The sequence below is a fragment of the Frieseomelitta varia genome, unplaced genomic scaffold (genome assembly GCF_011392965.1).
Source record: "Frieseomelitta varia isolate USP_RPSP 00005682 unplaced genomic scaffold, Fvar_1.2 scaffold_565, whole genome shotgun sequence".
In the NCBI taxonomy this organism is placed as follows: domain Eukaryota; kingdom Metazoa; phylum Arthropoda; class Insecta; order Hymenoptera; family Apidae; genus Frieseomelitta; species Frieseomelitta varia.
Window position 1 is genome coordinate 274159 of NW_025110329.1, and position 16040 is coordinate 290198.

Genomic DNA, 16040 nt, shown 5'->3' on the forward strand with positions numbered 1-16040 from the left:
TATACTGTTTTGTATATTTTACGAATTATTATTCGTAAAATATACAAGTAAAATTATTCAAACCTCTAAAAATACACTGTTTTGTATATTCTACGAATATACTGTTTTGTATAATTTACGAATTATTATTCGTAAGTAAAATTACGAAGTAAAATTATTCAAACCTCTAAAAATACACTGTTTTGCGTCCATAAAGTATCTAGAAAAAATTATAAATTGGTCGTTTTGATTACTTTGGTAGTTCTAGTGTTGATATTCGTGGAATTTGACATAGGATGGTATCAGTTTGATAGCAAATTCCTCGTACTATGTGCTTGGCAACAAATTTCAACTATTTTGAAAATGACTGATATTGCAATTTTGGGACAAAAAGTTCTCGACGTGAGAAAATTTTGTCCCAAAATTGCAATATCTCCTCAGTTTTAAGTATATTTGAGTGAAACGAAATAGGCAAAAGAAATAATAAATTTATTACTTCTCAATCATTTCTATCCGGTGATGTCGTAACCGACGAGTTCAGAAAGAACGCGACGATTTATTGTTCGTATACGGTCACTCGTTATGGTCCGCAATCAGTTGCCAGCGGTTGAAAACGATGTTGGTTAATTATGAAAGAAAAACTCGGGGAAAGGAATATTCAACATATCGTGCATTCAACATATTCAACATATCCTTTTTTATAAAAACTCAAACTATCCAGAGTATCTTTCGTGAATGAGATAAAAAAAAAATCGACTACTCGCTGTTTTCACGCTAAAATAAAGAAAGCCCGTTTCATTGAAACAAAAGTATTCCCTTCAAGCACGACAATTATCTTTCGCGTGTCTTCTGTTTTATTTAACGAGAAAATTTCCTTCGCGTTTTAAAGACGTCTTCTCGGAAGAATTACGAAGTGACGGTCAATGTTTATTCAAGGTCCAAGATGGACAGTTATCAAGGCATTCCTCAGATCCCATGGGGCGGCCATTCCCCGATCTCATCCCTGTATCACCAGCAGCAGCAGCAAGGTATCCAGGAGTACAAATCGGAGAGCAATTCCTTGTACGGTAGTCCTTATACGCCTATTATTCACACACCGGACATATCTCCAGTTGCCAGTCCCGAGCCAGATGGTGAGACCTTGTACTCGCATTAATTACCGTACAGACAACCGTGAAACTTGAGAAATTGTGCCTGTATAATTAAATTATTAGCAGATTATTAGCGGATATTTATGCACTCAAAAGGATGCATTTAAACGGCCCAAAAAAAGTAAATGCAATGGAATAAAAATATTCGCAATATTCAAAATAAACTTTTCAACAATGAAAATAAATCTTTACTTTATGTCTGTAACCATGTTCAAATTTTGAATTAGAGCGAGATAAATATATTATTATTGGTAAATCGAGGTTTATTCTTAACATCTTTCTTTTTTTTTTTTTTTTTTTAATCAGTTTTCATTTAAAAATTTGAATACTATTATATATGTACATTAGAGCTTTTACTAAGAAGCTACAGTAAAAATTACAATTTCTTAAAACATTTTATTAACGCTATTCTTCATCTGAGAACAATGGCACTTCAAAATTCTGTTGTTACTCCATTGAAGTTTTTTTGTCAGAAGTTTGTATTAATGAAAGCATATAACACTCGAATTATTGGCAAATTAATTTCCAGGTGACGGAACGCATTTGCCATCCAATCAAAATCCAGATCCTGAACGAGATCTAATGGACGGTTCAACGAAGCAACACGGTGAAATGAGCGAGCAAACGAAACGATATACATTCATGAGTACCGATAATCAACTGCACACGGGTCATGCTGGTGGTACTAGCATATCGTCGTGTCAGAATTCTGGTGCTTACACAGATACTCTGACTTACAAAAAATCAGTGAGTAATGGCGTGCATACAAATGATCTTGTTAGGGACTACGGGGACAAATGTAGACTTATTTAGTTGCGTTGTAATGACAAAAGCAATGCTTGGAAAAAAGAAGTATCGTATGATTTTTGTGGAATTCGAAACACCGTGTACTAAATTTTGAAGTTCAGAAAGATTTGAAATTAAAATTTGAAATTTTCATAAATAATTAATATTAAACTGATTTAATTTCAATATGAATTAAATAAAAAAGTTGTACTAAAATTAAATTATCATACGATGGTGTGTATAGTAACACTGAAATTAATTAATTAATTATTGCTTTGTATTTATTTCAAACATCTGAGCGATAAGAAATAATTATTTTTAGTAGATTACTTTTCATTTTCTGCTTCTTCATATATCTCTTCAAGAAACTTTGTCGTGAACTATCATTTTAATTGATCGGTAAATATTCAAGCAATAAAATCAATCCATCAACAATCCCAATATCTAAAAAAAAAAAAAAAAAAAAAAAAAAAGAAAGAAAGAAAGAAAGAAATTATTGAGCACGTGGCACAATTTATCCATTTATCCCAACGTTTTGGACAAGCTAACGTCTCAATTACAGTGGCACGAAACACGAGTGAAAGTTGCAGCCGTGATTTTTGCTTCTTTCAGGTGAGTTATTTAAATTTCGAGAGACAACCGTCGAGCATAGCCGCGGTGGGTATAGCGAACGGAATGATGGTATCGTGCAATAAATTGCGCTCCGGATTTGAGAATGTTGGCTCTGTGACGGGGACTTTTTATCCGCCGGTCGCATCCCCGCACGATCAATCGTTACAGCACTACACGAGCACCCAATCCTCGAAGACTGCCAACTATTCGATGCAGTCCACCGTCGAGAGCAACTATAATCCAGTTCAGTGTGCCAATCGACAACAGTCCATGGGGATTCGTGGAGCCGCTGAAGGCTGTTCTGGTAATTCTTCATTCATTCTTACGTTATTTCGCGGCTTTACACTTGGATCGTCTCCAGTGGTCGATCATGCACAATCAGAGCACACAGTTACAGTTTCAATACATTTCTATTTCGTAAAATATCATTACGCGATAAAGTTTATTTTTAAGTTACGTACTTACGAGCGACAGTACATGGACAGGTTATATTCATAGTTTTTAATTGTGTCATGGAGGAGTTGTTATATTTAATCAGAATGCGTGATTGTAATTTAGACAGCATTGAAGAAGATACTGCGATCTCGCGAAAATATTCAAACACCCGTGAGACATTTTTTATAAATTATATTATGTAAAATATTTTGAAATGACACATTATAGCCGTACTATAAATAATACACGCAAAGGGTGTAATTTCGTAAGATTTTGCCAACCTCTCGAGTAATAATAGTATTATTATAGTGTCACATTTTTTACGAAGTAGCAATTAAATTGACTGAAATTTTTATAATTTCACTTACTGTACACTGCCTTTCCGAAAATATTTAGACACAAAAGATTACTGTTATTTATTCCTGAAAAAAATGTACTATAAACGTTACTAAATACGTACGTGCAAAGTACTGGAGGAAAGGAATTATGCTTGAACTTTCGTGCAAAATGAAGTAAACAGAATAAAATACCCTTAAGCTAACAGAAACTAAAAGAAATAAAATACCCATCACCCTTGAATCAATCAAAAATCACACTTTTGCCAACACGTTACAGCACTCCCAAATAATAAACAAAATGATCCACGCGATGGTTTTATTAATTGCAACCTCTAACCGAGATGCTTCGCAAGTTTCGCAAATATGAATCACTTGTCCGTGGTAACTCGAGCATCAACCCGAAATCTCTTGGCTTTCTCCTTCGTATAATAGCCCCTTTATTCGCGACGTGGTCACGCGCCGAAGGAGACCGGGGCTATTCTCTTCTCCGATTTATTTTCAGGTGTACCCCACCGGTACCAAATGAGTCATCATCAGGAGTACCAAACGGAGGGAACTAGCGCCGGTCAACAGCATCCGATTCTGGGTCACATGGAGGCAGCGATGGCAACCACCGCCGAGGACGAGCAACAACAGACGTTACAGCTGGAGAAGTACTTCAAATATTCGCACTCGGCCAGCGTGGCGCACACCAGCCTCACCTCGCAGAATCTCCTCGACAGTAACCACAATTACGCCAGCGATCTGCGTTACTACACGCCGCAGCAGACGCAGCTGGACATGTCGAACTCTCAGTGTATCGTCGACGATCAGACGAAGGACGCTCGATGCTCGAACGTGGCCATAGGCCACGCGATGGATCAGTATCACCAGGCTATGGACGTGACCAAGTATCCGGAGCATCAACAGCAGCAACAACAGCAGCAACAACAACAGCAGCAGCAGCAACAACAACAGGCGCAACAGGGCCAACAATCGCAGAGTATCGAGCATGTTTCCAAGGCGGACGACGATTTCAGTGTAATACTTGCCGACGTGCGCAAGACTTGTTACAGTAGCTAGTGTTTCGGCTAGATCAGAGCTGTCTGTAGGGGGATACCGAGGAATTATAACCAGCGCGGACAATGCGGCTTTCGAACCGATTCGATAATCTTGCCGAAGCAAGCATTCATGTTTCTGTATTTTCCTGTATTTCCTTTTTTTTTTTTTTTTGCTTTATGTTAATACCAAAATATAACGAAGAATGTATTTATTTTGTCAGACTGTAAATAGAAGAATGGGCAATATTTTCGATACGGGATCGCGCGAACGTTGCTTTTAATTACCTAATCGATCAAAAGAACCGCATCCTCCGAACTGGCTGTCAGAGAGATCGCTTTAGAATTACGTAACTATGAAACGGTGAGATTGTCAGTGGGATCAACTACTCGTGCGTCACTTTTTAGTGGTTTAGCTTGAAATTCGTATCGATGAGTACCTACACCACGAAACGTTGGTGCCGAAGTGAATTTCGAAGAAGAAACACTATTATTACTTGTATCGTTAGGCAAGCGAGGAAACATTATTCTTGCTTATATTATTAGGCAGGTGATCCACGAGACATGCCGCGTGTACGAAATTTATTTTAGTGCAAAGCTTGTAACATGGTTTCTTGTCATCGATACGGATTTTAACCCTCATTCGTTCCTCGTTTTTCCAATCTTAATTTGTCCCTTGGTGTCGAATTGACGAAATAATTGATAGAAAAGAAAAAGTTTAATGCCTGAATTGAAAAAATAAATAATTAAATTTAGAAATTCTTTTAGTGATGATAAACAGACTAAATTGTATTTAATTACGTGTAAGAGTCGCAAAACTCTTACTCTCGCGTATAAATTAATCTCATATCGTGATTTTATCTTCTGCAGTTTTGTCTAACGTTATAATCATTTATTTTCGACTTGTCACAATTGAATGTATACTTGTAACATAGTATAATTAATTAGAAGACAACGTGTTGTTCACCAACAGCCTAGAAAACGAATATTATTTGCAACTCTGACGGCATACTTTTTTTTTTTATCAAAAATGTCAGTAATATATATTATATGTTATATATTAAAAATATACCTCTACAATATGACATTTTACAAGAGAAGTGTATCAAATTAACATAAGGGATAAATGAGAATTAGGCGACAATTAAAAAGTGGGACAAGAGTAGTTAGTTCCACCGACCATAGTCCAACCATAGTTTTGTGACGTAGTTCTAAAGTAGTCTGTCTGAATTAGAATTAATGTTAATCAATACAAAAAAATCGAATCTTGTGCTTGTTATTATACTGGGCATTGCAAGCATTGAATACTCAAGTCTGATGAAGAATGAAATTCAATATATTGCAGAAGATAGACGGATGTAAGAGGTAGGTGAAAACGTATTAAACACAAATTTTGTGTATATCTGTTATCTTTTTTTAAATATTAATTTATTGATAAAAGTTTGTGTTGCAATGTAGCAAACACGTAAATACATAAATGTACGTACGATCGAAAAGGAGTAGGTAGTGATTGTTTTAGTGAATCCTTTAACCAGGAATGGCGAGTTAATTCGTTGTTAAAAGGTTGGGAAATCTTTAAAGTTTCGTGATAAGTTAACTCATCGTTTCCGATTAATCCTTCAGAAATTATATCTGTGCACTGTACTGACTTTATTAGAATTTATTCCAACAATACTAAATCACTGCCAAAGTTACGAAAATAATTTTTAAACTTGTCTAGTTATTATTAATGTAATTTAAATTTATGAGGAAGTCCAAGTCATCAACATCAGACATCTTTTCTGAAAGATCAAAGGATTAGAAACAAAGGTAAAATCCTTGAGTACTTAATATTTGTAGCGTCTGTTATGGTGAACAATCTTCGACTCTCTGTAGCAAAGATCTCTCCCGTGGACAGCCCTGTCCTAGATAGTCTTTTTTGACATGGGTGATCTATCCCTCACGGCTGTAGAAAAAAAATTAGTCTGCTAGTGTCTACGAAAAATCCGGTGCTTATACACATTTCTGTACACACTTCCGGTGCTAATGTTCTTGATCACCAGGTGTGGTTGGAAGACGATAAAGAATTGACAGTAGCTTCTTACTTCCTGTTTTTCATTCAGTTCTCATTCGTTTAAAATATTTTCAAAATTGATTCTTGAAGATTCTTTTCTTACGAATGAATCTTACGAATCATTAATTTATTTATTCTTTCTTTTATCCTACTGCACTTATCCATTGTATGGATAATAACACATATGCTTTAAAGCAAAAATCCGTTTATCTGAACTCGTTCTCAAACTTGTTCTTCACATCTTTTCATTTTATTTTTATTTCCGTTTTCGAACATTTTACATTTGAATGGATAATAATCTTACAGTGGAACTCCATTTGTTTGAACATACTGGAGAACAAAACTATGTATAATTCGAAATTCACCAATTTTCCTCATCTGTCTATTCCATTCACGTGATGAAAACTCACGTTCAGGCTAGTAGATTCAGTCGATAAAAGTTCAGTTAATCAGACATTGGAATCTCATTTTAATAAATGGACTTCCGATAAACGATATACTGTAGTTTCTTTTTTTATTCGGTCGCGATTCCAAAAATTATTCTGGCTCAATATTCTTGAATACATAAAATCCTGACGCGTAATGGCCATGTACATGTATACATGTATTATATATAGAATGAAAAGTATTTCAGACTAAGATACATGTCGCGCATTATCTTCTTTGGGAAGGGAGTGAAATGAATATAGAGCATGAAGATTTAACCGATCCCCATTAGAAACAATTGTGCACCTCAGTTAAGAGTTATTTATTACAAACAGAGCACCTGTCACTGTGCTTGATTTAAGGTGACGAAAATAATGCGGCGAAGCATTTTAGACCACGACGTATGACAATGGCGAGCTATATAATACAAAACGTGTTGAAATCGTAATTTTGTTTCTTTTACCGATATTACTTTACTCGATCCAACATCGAGCGACAATTTGGATAAATCGAGCATAACTTCGAGATTAACGTGATCAACGTGATCAAGGCGCAAAGAATTTTCGAAGATTAAGAAATTTTGTCTTCATTGAATTTTATTGAAAATAATGTGAAAAAGATAGATAAAATCCAAATTATAGCGCTTTCTGCAATATCCGGTACATGTAACAGTTTTCTACTTATTAATATCCAATTTTTTAACTATACTCACAAAATATGAATCCGCAACCTAACGACAATGAACGTACGTGTAAATGTATTGATAATTACATTCTGGAGTCGTAAAGTTTCAAAAATGCATAAACATTCCCCGTCTGATTGTAATAAATACTCTGCTTTGGATATTTCGTATATTTGGATATTATTCAGTTCTCGTTATTGCGTGAAATTCCTCACAAACGCATGAAAGTCCGCAGCTGTCACGGTTGTAGCAGTTCCACGCGATTTGTATTTAATTTACAGGATCATCGACGATCGAGGCGGCCGATGTTCGGTGACAGAATCGTAGCAATTGAAAGCATTATTGTTGAACTATTTTTATCCACCTATGCACTCATGGTACAGCATGGCACTGTATATTTAGAGAATATCTGCATATTTCACCGTCGAGAATAGATCAAACAATTTTCTCTAGAGGATTAAATGATGTATCGGCTTCTCGGTAGCAATGCTGACCACTTAACGAGAGAGAACGAAATGATAGCTGCATCGTTTCTCACTATCTCATCTCGGCGATGATTTTACAGAAACGACGTCCATTTTTTAGAGTAACAATTTAGTCATCTTATTTATAACGCACACTTCAAAATTGAGATACTTACAATTAATGTAAATGAAACATATATATATAGAGCGAGAGAGAGAGAGAGAGAGATATGTATGTATGTATACATATATATTTTTACGACGATAATTTAGAATATTTTGTGAAAAATGCTTATTTAAAAGAAGAAAAAAAAAAAGACGATGTTAATCGAAGTACCTTGTTTCTAATAAGCGTACGAAGCTTTCTTTCTTTTAATGCCTCCTCCGGCTGGCTATTTTACATGTGTATAAGCACGATCTCCTTACTCCCCTGTCTGTTCTTCAGATGACTGAACGAAATTCTCGCTGTAAATGTAGCACAAAAATAGCAGAACGATCGTTTCTTTTCTTTCCTGTTTTTTTTTTTTGTCTTTTTTTTTTTACTCACGTAAGCTTCTACTTTCATAGTTTTTAATACTCTATGTAGCATACGATGATACGTATATGTAGCGTGGCAATAAACGTGGATATTTTGTCGTTCGAACCTCGATTTTGAATACACTTGCGTTTAGCGATTTGGAATTTAGGTGACGAGAATGTAAAGAACGCTGGAGAGAGTACTAAATTATTATGATTATTGTATCGTACTTAATAGAGACAATTATCAACAACACTCATGGGTTCTCGTGTATCTTTCGACCATTCGTTATCGAATTAATTAATCTCGCTAGTGATTCGCCACAAGAATATTCTGGAAACAGAAATATAAAATTAGACAGGATAATTTTCGCTTTATTTGGAAAAATTACTCGCTTTGTTGAGACACATCTAACTCCTTCAATTCTCAAAATCATCGTTTTTATTTCAAATCTCCTTTATAAATCTTGAAATTCAACAAACTCCATATTTATAATTCAAATGAAAAAATATGTTGTTGAGAGAAGAATATAGACAATTTAAAAATCCTTGTTGTGAAAATTAAGATTTTTAATTATGATATTTATTCTGCTGAAAGTGATAACATTTTCTTTATATTATTAAAAATAATAGGGTCAAATTAATAAAAGAAGATATTTTCTTATAAAAGTAGACATTTGTGACACTCTATCATTTAAAATACTATGATACTATAGTATTTTATTATATAGTACTATATAGTAGTATAACAATACTCATTTAAAGTGCTACATTTTTCTCAAAACTAGAAAAATGAAATAATACAACAAAATATTTGTAATGTGCATATTAAAATATAATTTTCAATTATTTTATCATCTGTGATAAATATGGAACATTAAAGATATTAAAGCATCCTCCTTTGAACCGATGCGTACGTCTTTATCAAGACAGTCAGAATTAAACACAACGATTGCTTACTCGTTCTTTTTATTAAATATATATAAAAAATATGTGTATAAGTTACAATGTTATGTGTAAAGCTGAAATCATACACGGTGAGTAACATCAAGTTCCGATTCGGAGTGTCGATAGAAAAACGTTTAAATGCTATTAGTATATCCCCTTCTTCTATCCGTTTCCTAACTCCTAGCATATTAACCAAAATGAGACTTTAACCGTGTTAACCATAGTAAATCAGTGCCTTTGTTATTTGAGAGGAAGGACGAGAGAGAGAGAGAGAGAAAGATTAACATAGTATAAAATTTTTTCAAACAGGAACAACTGTTTGAAATATTTCCCTTACATTGGACCATATTGTTAATTAAGGTCTATATCCTTATGTTGTTCGTGTAAATTTCTTCCTTCTTTCTTTCCTGGTTTGTTAATCATACACATCAAATGGCATATAACTTATCGGAATACTAACGATTACATCTTGAACATTTTGCGATTTGTCTATACCGTGTTTGGTAACTAAGCGTACAGGATGATTCACAAGAAATCTATTACTTAAATCTACTAATAAATTAAATATTTATATTACAATGAACACAATGTTTCCGTTCATTTTCTTAAAGCTTTCCAATTCTTTTTTTTCTTTCTTTTCAAGAAGAAATTAAATCGTAGAGTTACTTTTAATAAAATATTAAATTCTCATTTTTATTAAATGTTAAAAATTAGTAGCCTTATTAATTAAAAATTCATAAATTAATGTAACTGATTCACTAATATCAGCTATATTAAACAAAAATATATATATTTACAAAAAAAAAGAAAAAAAAACAGTGACTGACAATTAAAAAACAGCATTGAAAATTAAAAAAAAAAAATAATGTATATTTTTAAATCATTTTCTGAAAATCTTTTCGATCGTATTTTGCACTATTCTTCAAGGCGAAGAGAAATAAAATTATTCGTTTGCTCCATTTTCTGTGAGTCATCCTATAGATCATAAATATTTCTATATACACAATGTACAAATTTGTATTGCTGTTTGCAAACTTAACCGATTACACAGTTCGCGTACAAATTACTTAATCGAATTACTCTCTCACCATACATACACACACACGCATACAGTACATTCCCGGTACAGAGTGTGATACTATTTTCTTTCTTTCTTTTTTTTTTTTTTAATTCATTTCTTAATGAAATATGGTATGCAACTGTTAGATAGTACAAACGTGAGCAAATTAATAACGTCGAGTGCCGTTTACCCCTTACAAGTTTCATAGATGTTCGATTATAGGTGTATGTGCAATATGTGTATATATAGGTATATATACTTATTAGTTTGTTCATTCACTTATACTAGCAAGTTCGTTAAATATGATTTTGTGTCAGTGAGGAAGCGCGGAGAATTGCAACGTGTATATATAATATGTTTATTATTAAATTGGACAGATATTGCAGTCTTGTTTATCGTGGTTTACTATGAAACGTATACTTCCATTCTTTTTTTTAGCTCTCTCGTTTAAATACAACCAAGCGCCCACTTTGTACAAATAGTGAATTTTTATTCCGTACAAATCAACAATAATTTTTATTCACTGAATTTTTATATATATACCCTACGGACTGTACACGTTTCGATTGTTAATAAACGATCTTATACATACAGAGACCTAATTTATTTTCACGTGTCTCTCATTATTTACACTTTGCTTCAACGCGTGCATCTCCTACACTATGTACACTTGGAACCTAACTTACACATATAAATGGCAGCTTTACAGGTCATGTATAAAATTCTGTACAGATACCAGTGCAGTTAGTGATCAAGCAAATACGTGTAACTGTTTCTTATTTACAGATGCTCGTTAAAAACATCAAAAATTGATTGATATGTAAATTATTTAATTTAGACGATAGTAGACAACAGCATTGGAAATGATTGTTTGTAAAAAATTTTTAGTCCTCGGGCTAAAAATATAATATACATATATTAAGTATAGATTTAAATTGACAAATTTCATTTGATTTTCTCCACCCTTTTAAATAATAATCAAACAAAAAGAATAGCATTAAGAATTTAAGAATATATTTTTTAATTTATATTGTAAATTAAGCAACATTTTCTTGTTGGTAATAGAATATACGTATGAAAGAATTACACGTATGCGCTCAAACTAGATACACTTTGATGCATTGTGACACTATACGCGGGTAAATTAGACGCGGAAGTCTTCAAGTTATTCTGAATGGATTATTTGCAACCTCCAGGGTACACGAATATTTATTGCCGGCTGTGAATAGTTAATAGAAACAGTTCTGTGCGGATCTCTCGAATTTCTCTATTACAGTAACATACAGTAACATTGTTGATTTGTGACCAAGTACATGTATGTTTAATAATAGATATTTTGTAAGACACGTTGTGCATACAGTGTGAAGCAAGTTAGGAATGATTAATTGGCTTTCGGCAAATGCACGGAAGCGTTAATTTGGAAATGATTATGAATGGTAAGTGCGAACTTAAATAATTCTCACATAACAAGGTATCTAAGTAAGTCTTTTAAAGTTAGTTTCATTTTGTTTCATTTTGTTTGATAGTTCTCCTTTGTCTAATAGTTCTTCTCTTTTTCGTCTCTTTGTCTAATAGTTCTTCTCTTGTTTTTCCTACAAAGTTATTCTAGTAAAGTACAAATATCACTGTTACAAATGCATCCATTCAGTACAGTCTATAAAAGTAAGAATTTATCTAAAACAGTTCGACGCCCTATTACATGTACCGAGAACTTTCTTTCATCCTGTTCTCTTCATTATGGAACCCCCGAATACCGATCATGTATTTTGTAAAAAAAACACTGGTATTTAGAAAGCATGTAATTAATGTCAAGTCGTGAAGATGATATTTTGTGTTTTTGATTCAATTTTAAATCATGTTTTTCATTTGTCTTATTGCTAGTGAGAGGGTTTACAAGTGACATTGTACGGTATTAGAAAGTCGATTAATGAACAGGACAAATCTAAAAATTTTATGAAGATTGAGTCTAAATTATCTTATCCATTCTAGTTTACTTTCTCGAATAGATACTGTGAAAGAGAATATAGGAATTATACATTTAACATATTGACATAAAATTGAAAACGACTGGTTTCAAAGATTGTTTGAAATGAACTTGTTCCAAAATATTATTATAATAGGCAAGTCAATATACCCTGATAAAAGCGAGCATAATTAATAACTGATATGTATACACAAAATGAGATTAGAAATTTGATGAGATCAATGATGACTTGTTAAAGGGACATAAGAGTGTTTACTTCTTTAAACATTTACGATTCTCAATATAAATGCAATCTTAAAAAAGAAATTAAACAATTTGAGATTACATTCTAGGTACATGATTTTTGTTAATGTAGAAATGATAAATTAATATATAAGAGATAATTATACTTCTTGATTATCTGAATAACGTTACCCTCTTTCATAAATTAAAACCTATATATCTACAACGTTCTTATGTGTCATTCATCCCATAAACAATTTTGCTTCATTTTAGAATAGTATGAGAATATAAAACATTTTTTACAAGTTTTAATACCACATTTATATGGAGTGGCTGCTTTTTTGCCATCACCTTTGCCTTTGCAAAATTTTAAACCACACGGATACCAACCAATACATAATTCTAATGAACATGTACAAGGTGCCCACATATTTGATGTATCTGCACATCGTGTTACAAATAATGATCTTGAATCATTTGTACCTTGTTGCGTTAGAGAATTTGTGCTGAAGTTGTACACAGCTGCCATGAGCGATAGTTCAGATGAGCCTAATGAAATAAAGAACAAAAATAATACTTTGAAACTGTATATTGCATTTGGAAAAAGTTCATTTATTAACTTTTATTTATTGATTGCTTACCAGGCCTTTGAATCCATTGCTTTATATCTTCATTTCTGGTATAAGCAGATCCGGCTGCTTCTCCACAAAGAGTAGCAATGTGTTTAGAAATATCTTTGGATTCAGATACATCTAGGAATAAATCCATGGTATAGTTCACATGACCTTTATCTTCTTCTGCAACCCGTACAGTGCCTGGATTTTTTTGCCTTAATTTAGACATTGCGTCAGACGATATAAAATCCACTTTGAAAAAATGATTGACAAAGCATAAAACTTGATATTGATTCTGACCACGTTCTTCTTCACCAAGAACCAAGGCTTTTATTATTTGTACTTCCTAAAGGGACAAATAAAATATTTTATCTCTGTTTGCATAATATATAAGTATAGAATCTCAAAATGATGAATTACATTTTTGAAGTCAATGAGTTGTGTCACTAAAGTACCATCTGAACACTGAAATTCTAAGGTAATAACATCTTCAGTAACATTAGAAGAAATTGTTTCTAATAGGATATCACCACCCTGTGAATTAAAAATACATAAGTGACAAACTATTCTGTTAAACTTCAAACTCTTGGAGGTTATTCGAGATGAATTGTTAATTGTTGAATTATATTGAAGTAATTTTCATTAAACGATACATTTGTAATTATAACTTTGTTGATTTTCTATAATAGTAAATGATAAAACAATGTATACCTGATTTTTAACATTTATGAGCAAATGAGTCGTACAAACACTATATAAATAGTGTAATAAGAAACAGACTGTGAATAATTCGTTGAATTTCTTCATTGTCGCATGTTGTAACTACGTCTTTCACAGTACTAACCACTGTTTGCAATTAATTATGATGAATCGACATTTATTAGAATGATAAATACTTTAAATATATAACCTATTCGTAAGAACCTCCTACTCCATACATTTTGTTGCGGTCAAAGCATCTATTCACAACCATATTAGCATCGAGTATGAACTAGATAGAGGGTATGCAAAAAAGATTATCTGAAATATATTTTATTAGTTGCTTAAACATAATTTATAAAAAGAGTATAATATATCTAACACAAAGATAAGCTAATTTTGATTATTTTAGCAATGTTGCTCAAATAATTAACAACTGAAGAGTTAAATTATCATAGAAAATAGTATTGAAATAAGTGCAGGATGAAAACTGTAATACAGATGAGCTATAGAAATAAACAAAATATCCAATGTATTTTTCCATCTTTGGAAAGACGTTTGAATTTGCACAATTTTCAAGAAAAATTCTTACTTCTAACCTTGCTGCATGATATACTCAAGATTATTAAAGAGACTTCACGCTTTAAAATAAAATCAAGTTAATTGTTCTACAATTTTTTTTCATGATATTATAACAGTTTAAAGCATTGGCAATTTTTTATCTAGTATACGAATATTTTCGTTCTTTTCTAAGAATTTCTCATGAATTTTGTGTATTTGATTTAGCCTAGAATTTTTTATTTTTTATTCCGAGTTAACATTTTGTTCGAAATGCGCGCGTGTTAGGTTTAAAAATAATGACGTATCCTACGATTCTCGAATATATCGATATTTCTCACGGTCGATTTTTAAGCGGGAAAGACACCAGAAGCATGGCGGACTGAAGCATATCATCTCGTCTGTGAAGAGGAAAGTACTATCAAGAAGAATCTCCAGAAAAAAGTATCATTCAGAAATTCTGAGATAAAAATTTAAATCAATAAATGTTAGATTTGTGTTTGTGTTTTGAATTTTTAAGATAAAACGTGCATTTTTGGTTTCAACCATAGGTAAGATTTAAGCAAATAATTGTTACATATAATTTTTAACAATTAATGAAACAATGGCATATAAACATTTAAACAAAATGTATCATGCTAAAAGTTATTTATAATAATTTATAATTTTCAAAATTTAATTTCAATTCTAACCAAATATTGTAACCTTGTAATATGACTGACTTATTATATATAATATGTATAATATATACTTCTATTATAACATTTTATACCATTTTATAACATTTATATTCATTTGTTGATTCTTTAGCTTCATATATTGTGTAATTTTTAACAATTCTAATACTGAATTCAACAATAATCTGTTAAATATGAACGTATTTAATGACTAAAATAATAATTCTACTGCGTAATATAATAAAATTTCTCGTGTTTCAGGTTTAAGTATTGACAATTTTTCATCAAGTGTGTGAATATTATCGTCCTTTTTAAAGAATTTGTCATGAATTTTGTGTATGTGATTTAGACTAATGTTTTTGACTTTTTATTTCAAGTTATCATTTCGTGCGAAACGTTAACGATTGCAGCGCCAGCGGTGAAAGAAGCAATACACTTCCTACAATTCTCGAATATATCGATATTTCTCACGATCGATTTTTAAGCGGGAACATGGCGGAAGGAAGCACATTTTGTCTGTGAAGAGGAAAGCATTATTTAGAAAAATCAACCAGAAAGAAGTATCAACCAGTTCTCAGGTAAAAATTTACATCAATAGTTGTTAGATTTGTGTTTGTTTTGAATTTTTTACATAAAACGTGCATTTTTACCTTCGACTCAAGGTAAGATTTAATCAAATAATTATTACATATAATTTCCAACAATTAAAGAAATAATGGCATATAAACATTTACAACATATAGCTCATAAATAAAACATACTGTGCTAAAAGTAATTTATAATTTTATGTCAAAATATA

The 16040-nt window shown here is 32.2% G+C and overlaps 2 protein-coding genes across 8 annotated transcripts in view; one reads left to right on the forward strand and one right to left on the reverse strand.

Moving 5' to 3' along the window:
- LOC122534000 (putative transcription factor SOX-15) overlaps nt 1-8735 on the forward strand; it is a 91466-nt gene extending 82731 nt beyond the window's left edge. For all 7 annotated transcript variants that reach the window (XM_043664239.1, XM_043664242.1, XM_043664240.1 and 4 more), the window contains 4 exons: nt 916-1112; nt 1660-1877; nt 2529-2832; nt 3804-8735. In XM_043664239.1, coding sequence (XP_043520174.1) covers nt 916-1112; nt 1660-1877; nt 2529-2832; nt 3804-4363 — 1279 coding nt within the window. In that variant the 3' untranslated portion in view covers nt 4364-8735. The remainder of the gene's footprint in view (nt 1-915; nt 1113-1659; nt 1878-2528; nt 2833-3803) is intronic.
- Nucleotides 8736-12062: 3327 nt separating this feature from the next.
- LOC122534005 (out at first protein) lies at nt 12063-14287 on the reverse strand. Its single transcript, XM_043664250.1, has 4 exons — nt 14019-14287; nt 13728-13841; nt 13335-13653; nt 12063-13242 (listed from the first exon to the last, which is right to left on the reverse strand). The coding sequence occupies exons 1-4, from the start codon at nt 14112-14114 to the stop codon at nt 12932-12934; spliced, it is 840 nt and encodes a 279-aa protein (XP_043520185.1). The 5' UTR covers nt 14115-14287; the 3' UTR covers nt 12063-12931.
- Between the last annotated feature and the right edge of the window lie 1753 nt (nt 14288-16040).